The 21562-nt window shown below is 43.3% G+C and overlaps 2 protein-coding genes across 5 annotated transcripts in view; both read right to left on the minus strand.

Annotated features, from left to right (window-relative positions):
• Positions 1-21562, minus strand: part of LOC134295667 (zinc finger protein 850-like) — a 74293-nt gene that overhangs the window by 7081 nt on the left and 45650 nt on the right. Inside the window, exon 4 of the mRNA XM_062968793.1 lies at positions 4462-12364. The gene's annotated coding sequence lies outside the window, so the exon portion shown is untranslated. The remainder of the gene's footprint in view (positions 1-4461; positions 12365-21562) is intronic.
• Positions 1-21562, minus strand: part of LOC103282701 (zinc finger protein 420) — a 55639-nt gene that overhangs the window by 7081 nt on the left and 26996 nt on the right. For 2 of the 4 annotated variants that reach the window (XM_062968789.1, XM_062968788.1), the window contains exon 2: positions 4462-21321. In XM_062968789.1, the coding sequence (XP_062824859.1) occupies positions 19775-21139 (1365 nt within the window). In that variant the 5' untranslated portion in view covers positions 21140-21321 and the 3' untranslated portion in view covers positions 4462-19774. The remainder of the gene's footprint in view (positions 1-4461; positions 21322-21562) is intronic. The other 2 variants (XM_062968790.1, XM_062968791.1) reach the window with 2 other exon arrangements.

Genomic DNA, 21562 nt, shown 5'->3' on the forward strand with positions numbered 1-21562 from the left:
TTGGATGTGTGGAGGAGGCAAGAAAGGGGCTTGGTCATGAGAGGGAATAGGGGGGCTTGGGGGTGGTGAGAGGGCAGGGAAGGCATCTTGGGCCCAGGGAAAAGGCAGGGAGGGGGCTTGGGGAGTGGGTAAGGGGTGTTGGAAGGGAGAAGGGTTAGGCGTGGTAAGGGGGGGGTCTTGGGGGAAGAGCAGGGGCTTGGGTGTGGGGGATGGGCAGGGAGGTGACTTGGACATAGGGAGGAGGAAGTGAGGGAGCATAGGCATGGGCACTGGGCAGGGAGGGGGCTTTGGTTCAGGGAGTGGGCAGGGAGGAGGCTTGGGTGCTGGGAAGAGGCAGGGAGGGGGCTTGGGCAGTCAGCAGGGAGGGAGCCTGGGCATGGGGAGTAGGCAGGAAGGGGCTTGGGTTTTGGGCAGGGAAGGAAGCTTGGGCATGGGGAGTAGTCAGTTAGGAGGCTCGGATATGCCCATTAGGATGGGCGAGGCTTGGGTGTGGGACATTGGGAGAGGTCTTGGGCATGGCAATGGAGGGGGCTTGGGGAGTGGGAATGTTGAGAGCTTGGTCATGGGGAATGTGAAGGGAAGGGTCTTTGGCATGGGGAGTGGGAAGGGAGGAGCCGTTAGTGCAGGGAATAGATAGCGAGGGGGCTTGGGTGTGAGAAATTGGATGTGAGGGGGCTTGGGTATGGGGAGTTTGAATGGAGGGGGGTTGTGTGTGTGAGCAAGAAGGGAGGGGGCTTGATCATGGGGAGTAGAAAGGGAGGTGTCTTGAGTTTGGTCACTGGAAGGGCGGGTTTCCACATGGAAATTAAGAGAGGCTTGAGTGGGGAGTAGAAAGGAAGTGAGCGTGAGAGAGGGGAGTGGGGACAGAGGAAGTTTGGTCATGGGAAATGGGAAGCGAGGGGGCTTGGGAAGTGAGAAGGGAGTGGGCTTCGGTGAGGGGAATGGGAAGGGAGGGCCGTGTGCAGGGAGGGGCTTTAGCATGGGGAGTTGTCAAGGAGGGGGCTTGGCATAGGGAGCAAGAAGGGAGAGTACTTGGGTGTAAGCCAGGGGTTCCCAAACTAAGGCCCAGGGGCCGGATGCGGCCCTCCAAGGTCATTTACCTGTCCCCCGCCCTCATTTATAATATATTTGTATATCAGTTTTAATATAATATATTGTATATACATATGATATTGATATTATCATTTTATACAATATAATACTAATAATACCATATAATACTATATTAATTATATATGTTACATATAATACAGTATAGTGGTATAGTTCAATATAGTAATATATAATGGTAATATTGCACTATGCTAATAATATAATATATTGTATGTACATAGAGCTGCTCGGGGTGAGAAGGGTGGGATATAAATGTAGTAAAAAACATGTAGCAAATGAATAAATAAATAATGTTATACTTAGGCTCGCCCAGAGTCTGAAATGACTTAAAGGCACACAACAACAACAATATTAATTAACCTGACTATCTCATTGGCCAGAAGCAGACCCACACTTCCTATTGAAATCCTGGTAGGTTTATGTTGGTTAAAATTGTTTTCATTTTTAAATATTTTATTGTTCTTTCATTGTTATTGTTTTGCAATACAAATAAGATATGTGCAGTGTGCATAAGAATTTGTTCGGTTTTTTCTTCTTCAAATGATAATTCAGCAGTCTGAAGGATTGTGGACCGGCCCTCTGCTTTAAAAGTTTGAGGACCCCTGGTGTAAGCAGTGGGAGGGGAGTTTGGGTGCTGTGAGTGGGTAGGGAAGGGGTTTGGGTGCTGAGAGCGAGAAAGGAGATTGCTTGGGTACTGGGAGTGGGAAGGGAGGGGGCTTGGGTGTTGGGAGAAGGGAGTGGGGTTGGGTGCGGAGAATAGGAATGGAGGGAGCTTGGGTGCTGGGAGTGAGAAAGGAGGATGCTTGGGTACTAGAGTGGGAAGGGAGGGAGCTTGGGTGCTGGGAGTGAGAAAGGAGGATGCTTGGGTACTAGAGTGGGAAGGGAGGGAGCTTGGGTGCTGGGAGTGGGAAGGAAGGGAGCCTGGTTGCGGGTAGTGGGAAGGGAAGGCTTTGTTTCTAGGATTAGGAAGCCAGGGGGCTTGGGTGTGGGTAGTGGGAAGGGAGGATTTTCTGGTGCAGGGAATAGGAAGGGAGGGGGCTTGGGTGCTGGAAGTGGTAATGCATGGGCTTGTGTGTTGGGAGTGGGAATGTGCTTCTGTGCTGGGAGTGGGGAGGGTTGGTTTTCTGGTGCAGGGAGTAGGAAGGGAGGGGGCTTGTGTGTTGGGAGTGGGAATGGAGGATTGGGTGCTGGGAGTGGGTATGGAGGGGGCTTGGGTGCAGGGAGTGGTTAGAGAGGGGGCTTGGGTCCTGGGAGTGGGAAGAGAGGGCGCTCTGGTGAATGGAATGGGCAGGGAGGGGGCTGAGGTGCAGTGAGAAGAGAGGGTGCTTGGGTGCGGGGAGTGGGCTTGGGTGCTGAGAGTAGGAGGGAGGGTGCTTGGTGCTAGGAGTGGGTTTGGGTGCTGGGATTGGGAATGGAGGCAGCTTGGGTGTGGGGGAAAAGGAAGGGGGGACTTGGGTTTGTGGGAAATAGGAAAGGAGGGGGCTTGGATGCAGGGAGTGGGCTTAGTTGTGGTGTTAAGGAAGGTGCAGGGAGTGGGTAGGGAGGTGCTTGGGTGCAGGGAGTGGGTCGGGCTAGATAACCTTCAAATTTCATATAGACTGCCTGGGAGAGTGATGAAGTCTCCATCTCTAGAGTTCTAGCCTTTGAAATACATGGAGGCCTTGGTCTGCAAGAGAGTGCGGGGAGGGAGTCTTGGCTGTGAGGAGTGGGAAGGGAGGGGCAGCTTGGGTAGGGGGAGTGGGAAAGGAGAGGTTGGGTATGGGGAGTCTATACATCTGTACCTATCTATACATCTGTGGTGGAGGCTTCTTTGGAGGCTTTTAAGCAGAGGCTGGATGTCAGGGGTGCCTTGAGTGCGATTTCCTGCTTCTTGGCAGGGGACTGGATGGCCCATGAGGTCTCTTCCAACTCTACTATTCTCTGATTCTATGAGTGGGTAGGGAGGGGGCTTGGGAGATTCCACGAGAATATATCCATAAATCCACTTGCTTGACCATCATCAGATCCTCTTAAGATGGTAGCCGCAGATGGAGAAAATGCTGCTGGAACACGTTGGATAAGTGAGACTCTACTGTATATACAGTAGTCTCACTTATCCAAGACTCGCTTATTCAACGTTCTGGATTATCCAATGCATTTTTGTAGTCAATGTTTTCAATGCATTGTGATATTTTGGTGCTAAATTCGTAAATACAGTAATTACTACATAGCATTAATGTGTACTGAACTACTTTTTCTGTCAAATTTGTGGTATAACATGATGTTTTGGTGCTTAATTTGTAAAATCATAACCTATTTTGATGTTTAACAGGCTTTTTCTTAATCTCTACTTATTATCCAATATATTTGCTTATCCAACGTTCTGCCGATCCATTTATTTTGGATAAGTGAGACTACTGTATTCCATGATGTGGGCAGATGCCAAAAGGGGGCGCCAGAGAAGGAGTTCATTTTACAGGGGGGAGGGGTTCCAAGGAGGGAAACAACTGGCACAAATACTTTGTGCTGCACTGTGTTAAATCTTTTATATACAGTAGAGTCTCACTTATCCAACACTCGCTTATCCAACGTTCTGGATTATCCAACGCATTTTTGTAGTCAATGTTTTCAATATATCGTGATATTTTGGTGCTAAATTCATAAATACAGTAATTACTACATAGCATTACTGCGTATTGAACTACTTTTTCTGCCAAATTTGTTGTCTAACATGATGTTTTGGTGCTTCATTTGTAAAATCATAACCTAATTTGATATTTAATAGGATTTTCCTTAATGCCTCCTTATTATCCAACATATTCACTTATCCAACATTCTGCCGGCCCGTTTATGTTGGATAAGTGAGACTACTGTATTGTATATTAATATGTTATTTAACTATTTTAATTCTTATTTATTGTATTGTGATGTAGTGGTAGTGATCCTGCCAGCCGTGTAAGCCGCCCTGAGTGCCCTCGGGGAGAAGGGCGGGTTAGAAATATTGGAAATAAACAAACGAACAATTTCCCCCCGTTTCCGTTATTTCCCCCCCTCCCCCCACCCTCATGTTCACAGAGATTAAACACAAAAGAGAGAGTTCGAAATCCATGCTGAAAATTGGGTGGGAAGCTAAATGAAGGCAGGCTCTGAAAGAAGACTCCAGAAGGGCCTGGGTCCCCCCCTCTCTCTCTCTCTCCCTCGAGGCCTGGCCTCCTGTGGGGAAATTCCTCAGGAAAGAAGAGGCTTCGCCTGAGGGAAAGAAAGAAAGGCCTCACTCCTATCTTCCCCGGGTGCCTCCTCCTGGTCCAGGCCTGCCTGAAGCACTAAGGAGGCCGAGAGGCAGCGGAGGGATTCCCGGCCCATCCTCACCTGTATTTGCCCAGTTGGAAGAGACCGAAATGGCTCCCGCCTCGCCGCCTTCGCCTTCTTCCTTTTCTTTCTTCCTCACAGAAATGGCGGCGGCGGCGGCGGTTACAGCAAAGGGGGTGTGGTCTGAGTGACGTAACGCCCCCTTCCCTCCCGGCCAATGGGAAGCGAAGGGGGCGTGGCCGCAGCCTTTGCCAAGCAGCGCCAGGAGGGAGAGAAGCTCCTGACACAGGAAACAACCCTTTCAGATCAGGAAGAGAAGTTCGTCCCAACTATCTACAGAACCACAAAGGAAATCCAACCAATGCTACGGCCAGGGAAGGACAAGAGGGATCCTCTCTCCTCTGCAGGAGTCTACCTTATCCCATGCAGCTATGGACAAGTCTACAGAGGGACCACCAAACGCAGCAGCATTGTCCAAACAAGAGTCAAAAAAACATCAAAGGCACTGCAGACTAAGTAAATCAGAGAAATCAGCCATAGCAGAGCACCTGATGAACCAACCAAGTATATTACTTGAGAACATAGAAATGCTGGACCACTCCAACAACTATCATGTCAGACTACACAGAGAAGCCACTGACATCCACAAGCATGTGGACAACTTCAACATAAAGAAGGAAACCACGAAAATGAACAAAATCTGGCTACCAGTATTTAAAAAAAACTAAAAAATCAGAACAGTAAATAAGAAGCAACACTCTGAAAACAGAGGAGTTCCAGACATGGGAACCAGTGGCAGCTAATGACTCTGAACGAAGGATGCAGAAAAAGGCAGGAGATGAAGCTTTTCAATGATCATCAAGGTGATTAACTACAACATTCACACTGGCCTCCAATTGACAAAGAGTTCTTCTCTCACCCTGGACTTTCCACAGATATATATAAACCTTCCTTGCTTAATGTGTTGTCAAAGGCTTTCATGGCCGGGATCACAGGGTTGTTGTATGTTTTCCAGGCTGTATGGCCATGTTCCAGAAGTATTATCTCCTGATGTTTGTTTGTTTATTTATTTATTTATTACAATATTTATATCCCGCCCTTCTCACCCAACAGGGGACTCAGGGCGGCTTACAACAAAACACATATTGTACAATGCACTATAAAACAGTTAAAAATTATCAACTTGCATCAGACATTCATAAAACACATTCTAAAATACAGATAGGCGTGTTCAATTTTAAAAGACTGGGTCTGTTGATTGAGTTCCACATCTATGGCAGGCATCCTCAGAGGTTGTGAGGTATGGAGAAACTCAGCAAGGAAGGTTTATATATATCTGTGGGAAGTCCAGGGTGGGGGAAGAACTCTTGTCAGTTGGAGGCCAGCGTGAATGTTGCAGTTAATCACCCTAATTTGCATTGAATGGCTTCATCTACTGGCTACTTTCTGCCTGGGGGCATCCTTTGTTAGCTGCCCCTAGTTTCCATGTCTCAGGGTGTTGCTTCTTAATTACTGTTCTGATTTTTGAGTTTTTAAATACTGGTAGCCAGATTTTGTTCATTTTCATGGTTTCCTCCTTGCCGAGTTTCTCCATACCTCACAACCTCTGAGGATGCCTGCCATAGATGTGGGTGAAACGTCAGGAGAGAATATTTCTAGAACATGGCCATATAGCCCGGAAAACATACAACCCTATATTAGATAGTGTTATCAAACACCACAACCCCCCTCCCCCAAATAAAAAAGGATCTGTAGTTTGCTAAAGGGCATCAAGTTGAAATGGCATAAAAGGGATTAAGGGATTAAGGCCACCTTGCAAAAGGAGTAGCAGCAGCAAGGATCCCCTTCCCATGTTAAATCTATGTAATCCATGTTAAACGACCCTGCTACTGTGAACTAATCCCAGGCAATAACTCACAAACAAAGGAACTACAATGCCAGGGTGAGGCATTCATATACTCTCCAAACTGGTTTGTCAAGTCAAGCTTCCTCCTGAGGAGAATCTCCAAGGTTCTCCTGGTCCTGGATTTCATAATCCCATCATCTCCTCCTGGGTACATGCCAACCTCCCCTCTGGACTTTTCCCCACCCCCTGAAACTAGAGGATTTCTATTGTGTTTCCCTGAAAATAAGACAGTGTCTTATATTAATTTTTGCTCCCAAAGATGCGCTAGGTCTTATTTTCAGGGGATGTCTTATTTTTCCATGAAGAAATGGAAATTTATGTTCAAATTTATTGTTGAACAAAAAAAATGAACATTTATTATATACTGTACAGTAGTTGTCATCACAAACCAGCATAACCAGACAAACTGTGAATCCTATCAAGAATTTCTTGTTACTACCAATATTTCCATGTACAACACTCTATGGTACGTACATTTCCCAATCCTGCATGCTCTGGTGTTCTGTTCGGCGGTCATGCTTCCAAACAAAAACTTGTCTAGGTCTTACTTTCAGGGGAGGCCTTATATTTAGCAATTCAGCAAAACCTCTACTAGGTCTTATTTTCTGGGGATGTCTTATTTTAGGGGAAACAGGGTAGATGCATCATCGAAGGCTCAGCCAATCTTAAGCGAGGGAGGGAGGATTCAAACTGTAGCAATGAAACAGACTATTTAGCTCCTTGCAGGAAGGAGCACATGTTGCTCAGACTTGTGCCTTGGGCCTGAGCCCACAGGTCTCCTTCCTATGGCCATGGATCAATAAATCTGTCTCTGCCTTATGTCTTCAACTACCATTAGTGAGATAAAAATAATTTTATTTATACCCCACCACCATCTCCCCAAGGGGACTTGAGCAGCTTACATGGGGCAGAGCCCGGACAGCATAATCACATAAAAACCAACATACATACAATACACAATATAACAAGATAAAAACAAAATACAATATAAAACCAAGGTATAGTTGATAATATCAGTCAACCATCAAATACAATTCTGTTGTCTACATAGGTGGAGGAACTGAAACATCTATGCAAGAATACAATGATGAGATAAAATGTAGATAATAAAATAGGGACCTAATAAATATCAGTCAACCACCAAATACAATTCTCTCGTCTACATAGGTGGAGGAACTGAAACATCTATGCAAAAATACAATGATGAGATAAAATGCATAGATAATAAAATACGGACCTAATACATACTGGATAATACCGTATGTGGTTAGCTATCTAATCTAATCTGGGAACTGAATTAATTGCTAGCATTCCTTGCGGGGCAGAATCCTCAAATTATTGCAGTCTAGATTCGATAGCAATTGTATTATTATTTTATTGTATTTCTTCCCCACCTCTCCTTGGCTCGACACAAAACACAACAGAGTTAAAACACTTCATAAAACATTTTATAAAATACATATAGAATCCTAGAGTTGGAAGAGATCTGGTGGGCCATCCAGTCCAACGCCATTCTGCCAATAAGCAGGAAATTGCATTCAAAGCACCCTTGACAGATGGCCATCCAGCCTCTGCTAAAAAGCCTCCAAAGGAGCCTCCACCACAGTCCGAAGAAAAGAGTTCCACTGCTGAACAGCTCAGTTTGGACATTTTTCCTAATGTTCATGTCCACTCCATTTTGCTGAGGTTGAAGATGGCCTTCTTTTTGTGAGAAGACTGAGGCAAAGGCATTAAGTAGTCCTGCCTTTTCTCTGTCCTATCACCCCATCTTCTCATTGCAGATATATTGAAATGTATTTCTATAAACTATATTACATTACATAGAACATATATTGAAATACACAAAACAAATCAAAATGCAGGAAACACAGAAGGGCATGAGTTTAAAACCCCTAGTTAAACATTGAAGAGGCCATCCAGTTCGACCCTATTCTTGCTATGCAGGAACATACAATCAAAGCTCTCTCAACAGATGACCATCCAGCCTCTGCTCCAAAGTCTCTAGAGCAGTGGTTCTCCACCTGTGGGTCCCCAGATGTTTTGGCCCTCAACTCCCTGACAACCTATCAGCTGGTAAATTGCCTGGGATTTCTGGGAGTAGTATGCCAAAACACCTGGGGACCCACAGGATGAGAACCACTACTCTAGAGACACAGTGTTTGCAGAACCTGGCCTCCCAGGGTGCATCTGAACTGTAGAATTAATACACTTCCATGCTGCTTTAATTGCCATGGCTCACGGTGCTACGAAATCATGGAAGTTGTAGTTTCACAATCACAGGAAATTATTCACCACAGATTGGGATATGGCACCACATTTGAGGTATTCCTCCAGGAGGAAATTTCACAAAGTCTATATTTTTGTAATTTATTAGGCCGTGATTTTTTTGTACTTCAAAATGGATACGAGCAAACAGTGGCGTTTTGGTATGATTGTGAACTAGCTTAGCTCCCCTGCAATGCCCAAGTTAAATATCTTTGGAGGATAAGCATTGGAAGTATTCATTGTTTGAGTTTGGGTTTCATGAACTGATATTTTGAGTTTTATTCATATAGATATCTTTTCAAGGGAGTTTTCCAATGTATTCGACCTTTGCAAAAGAATAAGACTCAGTACCTTGGAGTGGCCATTTGTTGGGAAGGCTTAAATTATATATTCCAGCATTGCAGGAAGGGGGGTCAGACTGGATGACCTTCAAATCTAATATAGATTGCTTGGGAGAGTGGTGAAATCTCTACCTCTAGAGTTCTGTGAAACAGAGGCTGGGTGGCCAATCTTGGGGGGAAGGCTCAAATTCTATATTCTGAATGGCAGGAAGGAGGGTCAGACTAGATGACCTTTCAAGTCCCTTCCAGATCTCATATAGCCTGCCTGCAAATTGTTGTTACTCTGTTCCTACCATGTGTAGGAACGCTTTCCAGTACTTTGGAAAGCTTAAATGGATGGGTTACTTACCTGTAACCATGTTTCTTTGAGTAGTCACCTGTGAAATCCACACTTCCATATGTGTGCATTTCACAGGGACCACGTAGAAGAACGTATATTACAGCAAGGCAAGAAGTAGGGATCAGACTAGATGGCCTTGGAATCCTCTCCAAATCTAATATATAGTGCCTGGGAGTCTGATGGAGTCTCCATTGCAGTCAGTAGGAGGAGGCCCTACTCTCAGTCCCATGCTTTTATATCACATATAATTTAATTCCAGGATGTTTGTTTTGTTTAATTTGATTTTACATGTCGGATTAATTTGATATATGTGAGCCTAATGTGGTATGTCAGTTTATTTTGGGTGATCTGTCAATGTATTTGTACTTTTTGTTGTATAGGCTTTGAATGTTTGCCTTCTGTTGTTGGAATCCGCTCTGAGTCCCCTCAGGGAAATAGGGCAGAATATAAATAAAGTTATTTATTATCCATTTATTTACAGTATCAGTCCCTTCCCTAGGGGTTTCTGAAACAATACTGCCCCGTAGGCAGTGTCCGAGGCGTCGCAATGGACAGCAAAAGGCAGTTTGGGGTCTGGACGTTTCAAGATAAGTTGTTGGGTGAGCAAGGTTTTCAATTTATCGAAAGCTAATTGGCACTCCCTACTCCACTGCACTTTTGCTCCCCGAGATTTCACTTTAACTGACTCTCCTTTCCACCTGGTTCTCAATAAATCTATCAGTGGGGTTATTTTAGCAAAGTCTTTCATAAATTGCCTGTAGAAATTGGCAAATATAAGCAACTTTGTAGGTGTCTTCTGATATGTGGTGCCTCCAATTCAAATTACCCCAGGTAATCCAATCTCTTTTTGTGAAACTTCCACTTTGAGAATTTAGCGTATAGCTGTCTCTCTCTCTTAAGTCTTTGTAGCACTTGCTTTACCACTGCTATATGTTCCTCCAGCATTTTTGAATAAATTAATATGTTGTTCAGGAAAACTAGAACTCCCTTATAAAGCAAAGGACATACTAATTTATTTATCCTTTGCATGAACACTGGAAAGCCCTGGTAATTCCAAATGGTAACACCCTATATGGGAAGATCCCATTGCAGTTGAATACTGTCTTCCACTCTTTAGTCCCGATTTAAAAATATGCTACTCACAAGTCCAACTTTGTAAAGATTTTTCCCTTCAATAGTGGCCCAGCATATCTTTTACTAGACGCACAGGATATTGATTGGAGGTGCATATTAATTTATTTCCAACACTTATATCCCGCCCTTCTCACCCGAAGGGACTCAGGGTGGCGTATATGGCATTCAGGCCCCCATAATCAGTACAAAGTCTTACAGTGTCATCCTTTTTTGACCTGAACAGTACAAGAGCAGTCAGAGGGGAATTGGCTGGGTCTAGAAAACCTCTTACTAGATGTGTATCAATGAACTCCCTATAAGTAGTTTTTCTACAAGCATTCATTTTAGGCTTTGGCAATTTGGCTTGCAGGTCTACATTTATAGCACAGTCAGTCTTTTTATAAGGGGGCAGGTGGTCTAATTCAGTGGTTCCCAAACTTATTTGGCCTGCCGCCCCCTTCCCAGAAAAAATATTACTCAGCCCCTCCTGGAAAGGGGGGCATGGCTTAGAGGGGTGGGCGTGGCTCCTGCTCAAGGGGGCAGGGCTGAGCTTCTCCCCTAATCCAAGATGCTGGGCTGGGGGGGGGGGGGTGGGACAAATGGGCGGCCAGGACTGGGATGCGCAGTTACGAGCTCTGAGGCAGGGCTGAGCTTCTACCCCTGTCCTGCGGCGCCTGCCAGGACAGAGGGGGAGGGGCTAGAGGAGGGGGCGGAGCCTCTTCCCAAATGCCCGACGGGGCTGAACCTCTATACCTCGCCCCACGTTCTAACAAGCGCCTCAGGGTATACAGAGGCTCAGCCCTGTCTCAGGCTCTTGGGAAGAGGCCCCACCCCTAAGTCCTAAAAGGTCTCTCAGGAGAGGTATAGAGGCTCAGCCCTGTCTCAGGCTCTTGGAAGGAGGCCCCGCCCCCTTCCCTAGCTCCGTCCTCTGTGTCCCAACAAGAGCCTCAGGAGAGGTATAGATTCTCAGCTCTGTCTTGGGCTCTTGGGAAGAAGCCATGCCCACTCCTCTAGCTCCGCCCCGTCTCCTAATAGGTGCCATCACCACCCCCCTGGATCGCACCAGGGGGCGGTAGTGCCCACTTTGGGAATCACTGGTCTAAGTCTTTTCCTTCAAAAACATCCAAATACTCATGGTAAACTTCTGATACCCCACTACATGGTGGCTCTGCCATCTCTGGCAATGACGCTTGGTCTACCGCCAGGGGCGACTCAAGCATTAGGCAAACTACACATTTTCTGAGGGCGCAATCCTCTAGGGGGCGCAGTTGAGGCATGTCCGGTTCATACCATAAATTCATGTCATAAATATGTGTGTGTGTGTGCATGCGATATAGCAGCAAAGCCATCTATCTATCTATCTATCTCCCCTTGCCTGCCATTGGAGAAGCCCCCTGCTTGCTTACCCCTCTCCCCCTAGGTTCGTCCCTGTCAGAGTCCCACAGGACGCAGGCCTCATTGGCGGTCTCAGGCGGGCTGCTGGGCAGCAGATAGTGGGATGCGTCGCTGGAGGGCCGGGATGGCAACCAGCTCACATTCACGCTGACCAGCCCGTCCTCGGCCCCGTCAAGCGGTGGAAGCTCAGCCTCCAGGTCCAGCAGGGCAACGCCCACCTCCTCAGCCAGTTCGTCCTGCTCTTCAACCCCTGGTGCTCAGGTCTGTCAGTCCGACGGAAGGGCGGGCGGGAGGGAGGGAAGGTCCGGGGCCTGTGGTGGAAAGGGATCCGAGCAGGCCGCACCCTGCCAGGTGGGACTGGATGGCCTCTAGAGTCCCCCTCCAAGGAGTCCTTATTGGATGTTTACCTTGAAATGGAAAAGACCTTGGGCTGTTAGGCAGAGGCAAAATAAATTGGTTTGAAAAATGTGTTGTCGAAGGCTTTCATGGCCGGAATCACAGGGTTGCTGGGAGTTTTCCCGGGCTGTCTGGTCATGTTCCTGAAGCATTCTCTCCTGACGTTTCATCCACATCTATGGCAGGCATCCTTAGAGGTTGTGAAGTCTGTTGGAAACAAGGCAAGTGGGGTTTAGGTATCCGTGGAATGATGTCCAGGGTGGGAAAAAAGAACTCCTATCTGTTTGATGCAAGTGTGGATGCTGCTATTGCAAAACCTTGCAGCTTCAAGCCCTGCCTGCTTGCTGCCTGGGGAATCCTTTGTTTAGAGGTGTTACCTGGCCCTGGATGATTCATGTCTGGAATTCCCGTTTTTTAGTGTTGTTCTTTATTTACTGTCCTGATTGTTAGAGATTTTTAATAATGGGAACCAGATTTTGTTCATTTTTATTGTTTCCTCCTTTCTGTTGAAATTGTCCACATCCTTGTGGATTTCAGTGCCTTCTCTGTGTAGTCTGACACAAACAAAGGCACATGAAAGGCACTGCAGACTAATTCCACCAGAGAAGCCAGCCATAGCAGAGCATTTGATGAACCAACCTGTATACAGAATATTATTTGAGAACATAAAAATGCTGGACCACTCTAGTAACCGCCATGTCAGACGACACAGAGAAGCCATTGAAATCCACAAGCATGTGGACAATTTCAACAGAAATGTGGAAATCGTAAGAATGAACAAAATCTGGCCACCAGTATTTAAAAACTCTAGAATCAGGACAGCAAATAAAGAACAACACTAAAAAAAACCAGGGGAGTTCCAGACAGGAAACAATCAGGGCCAGGTAACACCTCCCAACAACAGATTCCCCCAGGCAGGAAGCAGCCAAGCTTTGAAGGTACAAGACAAGTCAAGCTGGCCAATGGCAACATTCACACTTACCTTCAACAGATAAGAGTTCTTTCTTCCACCCTGGACATTATATAGAATGATGTATAAACCCCATTTGCCTAGTTCTCAACACCTCACACCTCTGAGGATGCCTACCATACCGTCAGGAGATAATGCTTCTGGAACATGGCCATACAGCCCAGAAAACTCACAGCAACCCAGAGCCTGGAGATCTCCCTGCAAAGATCCTCACTCAGGGTCTCTGCACCCTCCAAACCTTTTCCCTGCCTCTCTGCATCTTCATTCCCCCCTTGGGATTAATGGCATCCTCAGAAGAGCCCTGCATCGCCCTTCTGCTCTGCAAAGAGGGACCCCGTGACCTCCTTTCGCCCCATCTGAGGAAAGGAGGTCTTCAGGGGCAGCTCAAGCTTCAATTTACAGCCCTAAACAGACTGAGTATTAAAAAAAACCATAACACCAGGATAGTAAATAAAGAGCAACGCTCAAAACACAGGGGAATGGGTTGCTATGAATTTTCTGGGCTGTATGGCCATGTTCCAAAAGTATTCTCCCCTGACGTTTCGCCCGCATCTATGGCAGGCATCCTCAGAGGTTGGAAACTAGTCAAGTTAAATACCCTCTGTGTCTGTCTGTGTGTTGTTTGTTTAATGGCATTGAATGTTTGCCATATATGTGTACATTGTGATCTGCCCTGAGTCCCCTTTGGGGTGAGAAGGGTGGAAAATAAATACTGCAAATACAGTAGAGTCTCACTTATCCAACACTCGCTTATCCAACGTTCTGGATTATCCAATGCATTTTTGTAGTCAATGTTTTCAATATATCGTGATATTTTGGTGCTATATTCATAAATACAGTAATTACTACATAGCATTACTGCGTATTGAACTACTTTTTCAGCCAAATTTGTTGTCTAACATGATGTTTTTGTAAAATCATAACCTAATTTGAGGTTTAATAGGCTTTTCCTTAATGCCTCCTTATTATCCAACACATTCGCTTATCCAACATTCTGCTGGCCCGTTTATGTTGGATAAGTGAGACTCTACTGTATGTACATTGTGATCCGTCCCGAGTCCTCTTCGGAGTGAGAAGGGTGGAAAATAAATACTGCAAACAAACAAACAAAGTTTATATATCTGTGGAAGGTCCAGGGTGAGAGAAAGAATGAACTCTTGTCTGTTGGAGGCAGGTGTGAATGTTTCAATTGCCCACCTTGATTAGCACTGAATAGCTTTGCAGCTTCAAAACTTGGCTGCTTCCTGCCAGGGGGAATCGTTTGTTGCTCCCGGGAAGGTTCCTCCGCCGTGGCTCCCAACCTATCTATCTACCTTGCCACATATTCTCCACATTGTATGTTTATGTATATATTAGATAGATATACACACACACACACACACAAACATATGCAGGGACCATATATATATAGATAGATAGATAGATAGAGAGAGAGAGAGTGTTACACACACACATATATATTCTATTCACCTTTACCTTTTATTTTTCAGTGATTGGTTTTTTTGGGGGGGTGGCAAAAATACTGCTTGCTTGCACTTGAAATTTACCTAGGGCTGGCCCTTCCTACCGCTCCCACAATTTCTTCCTTTGTGCTTCCCTGGAACCCGGGTGGGGGAAAGTAAATTCCACTGGAAAATTGTAGCACCCCCAAGTCCAGTCAACCTGGGGATTCCTGCTCCTCAACCAGGCCATCCACAAAATCACTGGATATTGATTTACAGGGGTCAATACAAATTGTAGTAACTCTTGGTGAGACCCCACACCCATATTTACAAACTCAGTTTTGTATTTTACAGCGGCTCTTGCTGGAGTCACATCCAGTTATGTAAATGTGATGGGTCTAAGAGTTCCAACCATAGCAAACTGTTCGGCCACCGCAGGAGCGATGGGACATTGTGTACACCCACAGTTCAGCAGTGGCAGTAAACTGTCTGTCCCTCTCACATTCTTCAACTCAACATCCAACATCATTTCTCAATCAGCACTTACCAGATGTTCCTGTCATACAGGAATACACAATTAAAGCCCTCCCGACAGATGGCCTTTAGCCTCTTCTTTAAACCTCCAGAGAAATCCAGAGAATTACTGGATTCACAGGCAACAGTGAATTCCATGGTTGAAAAAACTGTTTAGGTGGAATCTCTGGCTTGCTCTCATAACTATTATTTCCCTTTTAGTCCTTTTCTGTCTCCATCCTTCCTTGTTTTTTATTCCCTTCCATCTACATCTTCCTTTTCGTCCTTTTTTCTCCTTCCTTCCTTTACCTGTCTTTTGCTTCCTTCCATCCACCTTGGATCTGTCTTTTCCTTCCTTTGGTCCTCCCTTTTTCTTTCTTCTTTCCTTGTTCCCACATCTGCACCTCTCGCTTTTCTTTTCCTTCCCATCTTTTCCTTTCAATCTTGACTATTCTCCTTTCAGATTTCCTTCCTTCCTTCCTTCCTTCCTTCCTTCCTTCCTTCCTTCCTTCCTTCCTTCCTTCATACATTCTTTCTAGCCCCCTCCCTTTTGATCCCGTCTTTGCTTTTCTGGGCCACGGAGCCACTGATGTCTTTCAGGGCGCTGCTTCAGAGGCAAACTACTTTCAAAGTAAGAACTACATCATTAAACAGGAAATAACTTTCAAACTAGGATTATTATATTATCCAGAGGCTGGATGCCCATCTGTCAAGAGTGCTTTGATTGTGTATTTCTGCCCTGGAAGAGTTCCTGGGTTATAAATGTCATTTCTGAATGGTTTCTATCATAAAAAACTGGGGAAGGATTATTGAACTGCAAAAACTTTGTCAACAATGATTAAAGGGGGGGAGAAAAGGGATACAAATAAGGGAACTATGGGAGGAAGAATCAAGAATAGAAATAGGAGAAAGAAATTCAGAAAAACTATGGAGAGCTAGACATCTCAAAAATTGATCAATTAGAATAAAAGAAAACTACTACAACTTGATCCCGAGAAAGATACAAAACATGACAAGAGCTGTTGGAGGGACTGCCAAGAAAGGGGAGTGTATATTCACATGTGGTGACAATGTAAATACATATAGAGGTTTTGGGGAAAAGTTATGGTAGAGATAGAAAGTATTATGAAGAAAAAAATTAACATAAACCCGGCAACTGTACTGTTATCTATTTATAATATGGATGAATGGAAAGAAAAAGAAAAGAATTTGATAATGACAGCTGCAAGGCTATTAATAGCAAAAAAAAATTGGAAAGGAGAGGTGAAAATTAAGAATGGTATAAGGAAATCTGGAAATTAGCAATAAATAATAAATTAACATGCAATCTGAATTTTTTAAAAGGCCTAAGAAAAAACAATGATTTTGAAAGTATATGGAAAAATTTATTGAAGAAACATTAAGGAAAAAAGATGGGAATCAACCTCCACCAGAAGAAATGAAGTTCTGGTGGGATCATAAGGAAAAGGAGGACTCTGGAGATGGGGAGCACAATGGGGAAAAGGAGATGAAATAACTATATGAATTGTAGAGATTTTTTTTGTAACGAAATGAATAGAAATGTAATTAAAAATTATTAAAATAGGAGTTCCAATAGGGATTTTAATTGTTTCTTATTACAGTAGAGTCTCACTTATCCAACACTCGCTTATCCAACGTTCTGGATTATCCAACGCATTTTTGTAGTCAATGTTTTCAATATATCGTGATATTTTGGTGCTAAATTCATAAATACAGTAATTACTACATAGCATTACTGCGTATTGAACTACTTTTTCTGCCAAATTTGTTGTCTAACATGATGTTTTGGTGCTTCATTTGTAAAACCATAACCTAATTTGATGTTTAATAGGCTTTTCCTTAATGCCTCCTTATTATCCAACATATTCACTTGTCCAACATTCTGCTGGCCCGTTTATGTTGGATAAGTGAGACTCTACTGTATTGTCTATTTTCAATAAGTTTTTGTATGTTGGCCAAGTTGTGTATTTATATTGTTGTTTGTGAAATGCTTACTGTGGTGATGTCCAATTTGGAATTTTTGAGATGTATTTAAAGGTTTAATCCATATTCTGATGAGATTGTTTCTTATGATTTTTTTAAAAGTTCGTGTCCATTTTTAAATTTTCTGTATACTAATAGGTGGCCATCCAAATTTCAGGTCATATCTTTCTAGTTTTAGTAGTTTTTTGTTTTCTAGTTTGATCCACTCTTTCATCTAGGATAATGTTGCAGCTTCGTAATAAAGTTTCAAATTGGGAAGTGCCAAACCCCCACCTTCTTTAGCATACTGTAGATATTTTAATTTTATTCGTGGTTTTCTCCCATTCCAGATAAACTTTTAAATGTCTCAATTCCAAATTTTTTAAAAAGTTATCCTTTAGTGGAATTGGCATATTTTGGACAAAGTATATCATTTTTGGGAGAACATTCATTTTTATTGTCGCTATGCGGCCCATTAATGATAGTTCTTGTTTTGACCATCTGGTCAAATTAATCTTATAATGGCCCAAATTTTTTCATAGTTATTTTTGCCAGCTCATAGTTATCAATTGTCAATTCCTTGATTGTGGTTTATTCTGCTTATTTTGAATGTTTCTTGTTTGACAACCATGCCTTCAGAATTTCTTCAGAATCTCTTATTTTATTAGCCAAGATTTCTATTGCTAGAATAAAAAACACCAAGGGGGTGGGCGAGCAGGTAGCCTTGCCTAACTCCCCTCTGGATGGGAAAGGAGTTCGAATACTCATCACTGACTTTTTCTGTAGCCCTTTGATTGGAATAAATGCTCTTTAATGCATAAAGAAATTTGTTATCGCTATTTATCATTTTTAAAGCCAATAAGTCTTATTGAATGCTTCTTTCTGCATCCAAACATATAAAGGCTGCCTGCCTGTTTCTATTGGAATGTAAAAATTCAATTAGATTAATTATTCTTCTCATATTGTCTTTAATTTGTCTACAAGGCAAAACACCTGCCTGGTCCCTATTTGTCCAAGTTCTTAGCACTTTTTTAACCTGTTAGCTGTAAATGGCTGTAAATAATATGTAATCCGTGTTTAACAAAGAGATGGGTCTATAGTTTTGAGTCTTTTTCGTATTATGGCCTTCCTTTGGGATTAAAGTAATATTAGCTTATTTCCATTACTCGCGGATCAATCTATTTTTGTAAAACCCCATTCATTATTTCATATTGTTGAGGAGTTAAAACATCTTCCATTTTTTGGTAGAAGACTGAAGTAATATTACTGAAGTAGTTTTAGAGCTATTTAACACCTCTTGATATTCTTTTGTAATGGTAGTTAAGTTGGACTTCTTAAGATAGTTACATAATTCATCTTGATGAACAGAAAGTAGTTTATATAAGTTTTGATAATTATTTATAAAGATTTTTTTTGTATCTCCTGTGATGTCCTGACCATTTTCTTCAATTGTTGTAATTCTCTTTTTCTCTTTTAAGTTTGTTGGGCAGCCATCTTCCTAGTGTATTTGCATACTCAAAACTATTTTGTTTTTCAAATTATAATTTTTTCCATTTTATCCATAAGGAGAATGGATATTTGTATTTTTAGTTGTTTTAGTTCTTTTAATTTAGTATTCACTGGGAGAGATCCAATTTGGATTTCTTTGTCTTTACTTTTATCTTGGATTTTGTTTATTTGATGTTGCTTCTTCTTTTTCTGTTCAATTTTTTTGGGAATCAAAATGTCCCTCATATAGGCCTTCAGTGTGTCTCAAATAGATCTTAATGACATTCTTGGGGTCAAATTGTGTTTTAAAATTCCCTAATCATATCGTTGCATTGTTTTAACAATGTTTTCTTCTCTTAATAGATTACCATTGAGTCTCCATATAAATTTTCTTGGTGTTAATTTTATTTCCACAAATATTGGGTTGGGGTCTCAGATATGTGTCGGATGGATCATAGTTTTTTATCCAATTATAAATTTGACTGGAGGCCCAAATCATGTTTATTCTGCCGTAAGATTGGTGACAATTAGAGTAATAAGTACATCTTTATCATTTTGAGATCTTCATGTATCTTTGTTCCATCTGAATATTAAGAAGAACTTCCTGTGAGAGCTGTTCAGCAATGGAACTCTTTGCCCCAGAGTGTAGTGGAGTCGCCTTCTTTGGAGGCTCTTAAACAGAGGAAGGTTGATGTTGTGTTGATGGGGCTGGAAACGGCCTTTGTTGCTGGCAATACTAAGACTGGTTTGGTTCCTGTACCGGAGTTCGTATCACTTGGTCCTCTGGGACAACTGTCAGGGTTGGGCGTTGTATTTCGCTGCCAGGATCTTGAACTTGTGGTTGGACTTTGGCTTGTCATCCATACCTGAGTTGAACAGGTCAAGGGCATTGGAGGGAAGCTCCTCAATGACCTGTCTGGAGGCTGTTGATAGTTCCGATGAGCGCAGCCATGCATATGCATAGTTTCTCCACAGAGTCCTTTGATGTGAATATGCAATAAACTATTTTAATGATGAAATGTGAATGTAGATCTGAATTAAGATTGAAGCTCTGTCCACTCCAATTATTTAGAGTTTCTCCCCTGTGTGAGTACTTTGATGCAAATGTAGACTTGCACTACAAGTGAAGTACTCCAAGCACTTATAGGGTTTCTCCCTAGTGTGAGTCCTTTGATGTGAACGTAGGTGTGAATTCTGAGAGAAGCTCTGTCCACATTCCACTCATGTATAGGTTTTCTCCACAGTGTGAGTCCTTTCATGTGAACGTAGACCTGAACTATAAGAGAAGCTCTTTCCACACTCCAAACATTTATAGGGCTTCTCCCCAGTGTGAATCCCTTGATGCGAACGTAGGCGTGCATTCTGAGTGAAGCTCTGTCCACATTCCAGGCATGTATAAGGTTTCTCCCCAGTGTGAGTCCTTTCATGTGAATGTAGATTTGCACTCCGAATGAAGCACTGTCCACACTCCAAGCATTTATAGGGTTTCTCTCCAGTATGAGTCCTTTGATGTAAATGTAGAGCTGAACTCTGAGTGAAACTCTTTCCACACTCCAGGCATGTATATGGTTTTTCCCCAGTGTGAGTCCTTTGATGCAAACGTAGACCTGAACTATAAGTGAAGCTCTTCCCACAATCAAGGCATTTATAGGGTTTCTCCCCAGTGTGAGTCTTTTGATGTGAACGTAGACCTGAACTATGAGTGAAGTTCTGTCCACACTCCAAGCATTTATAGGGTTTCTCCCCAGTGTGAATCCTTTGATGCGAACGTAGGTATGCATTCTGAGTAAAGCTCTGCCCACATTCCAGGCATGTATAGGGTTTTTCTCCAGTATGAGTCCTTTCATGTGAAAGTAGATCTGAACTCCGAGTGAAGCTCTGTCCACACTCCAGGCATTTAAAGGGTTTCTCCCCAGTGTGAGCCCTTTGATGCAAACGTAGACCTGAACTATGACTGAAGCTCTGTCCACACTCCAGGCATTTATAGGGTTTTTCCCCAGTGTGAATCCTTTGATGTGAACGTAGGTGTGCATTCTGAGTGAAGCTCTGTCCACATTCCAGGCACAGATAGGGTTTCTCCCCAGTGTGAATCCTTTCATGTGCACGTAGCTCTGAACTCTGACTGAAGCTCTTTCCACACTCCAGGCATTGATAGGGTTTCTCCCCAGTGTGAGCCCTTTGATGCCAACGCAGACCTGAACTATGACTAAAGCTCTGTTCACACTCCAAGCATTTATAGGGTTTCTCCCCAGTGTGAATCCTTTGATGAGAACGTAGGTGTGCATTCTGAGTGAAGTTCTGTCCACATTCCAGGCATATATAGGGTTTCTCCCCAGTGTGAGTCCTTTGATGTGAACGTAGATCTGAACTCTGAATGAAGCTGTGTCCACACTCCAGGCATTTATACGGTTTCTCCCCAGTGTGAGTCCTTTGATGTATATGTAGATTTGATTTTTGAGTGAAGTTCTTTCCGCACTCCGTGCATTCATAGTGCTCCTCTCCAGTAGGAATCCTTTCATGTTGCTGTAGATGATCCCTCTGTGTGAAATACTTTTCACACTCCAGTCCTTTAGAAGCTTTCTCCATTTTGATAATAATATGGGTGTTGAATTGCAATACAGATACTTAGTTCTTCCTTTTTCCTTTCTTATTTGTAAGTGAGGTCAAGAATTCAGCAGGGCCATCACCTTGAGAGGGTTTCTTCTTCTTCCTATATTATTGGAGTCCTTACTGCACCCAATAGGTGACTCTATAGACTCCTCATTTCCCTGGTGAAAAAAGAAAGAAAAGATCAAGGATGCAAGTCAGAAATCTTCTTTACCTACAAGCTGTCCCCCTTTCCCCGATGGGTAAGGTGAGAATACCAAAAAATGCAGACATCAGGGTTTCAAGCGCACACACAGATTCTTAAAAAGAAAGGAATGAATTCAGAAAGAAAAAAAAGAAAAGAAAGAGGGAAGAACAAAAGAATGAATGATGGAGGGAAAGAAGGAGGGAGGGAAGTCCTTC

This window comes from Anolis carolinensis, chromosome 1 (assembly GCF_035594765.1).
Source record: "Anolis carolinensis isolate JA03-04 chromosome 1, rAnoCar3.1.pri, whole genome shotgun sequence".
Lineage (NCBI taxonomy): Eukaryota > Metazoa > Chordata > Lepidosauria > Squamata > Dactyloidae > Anolis > Anolis carolinensis.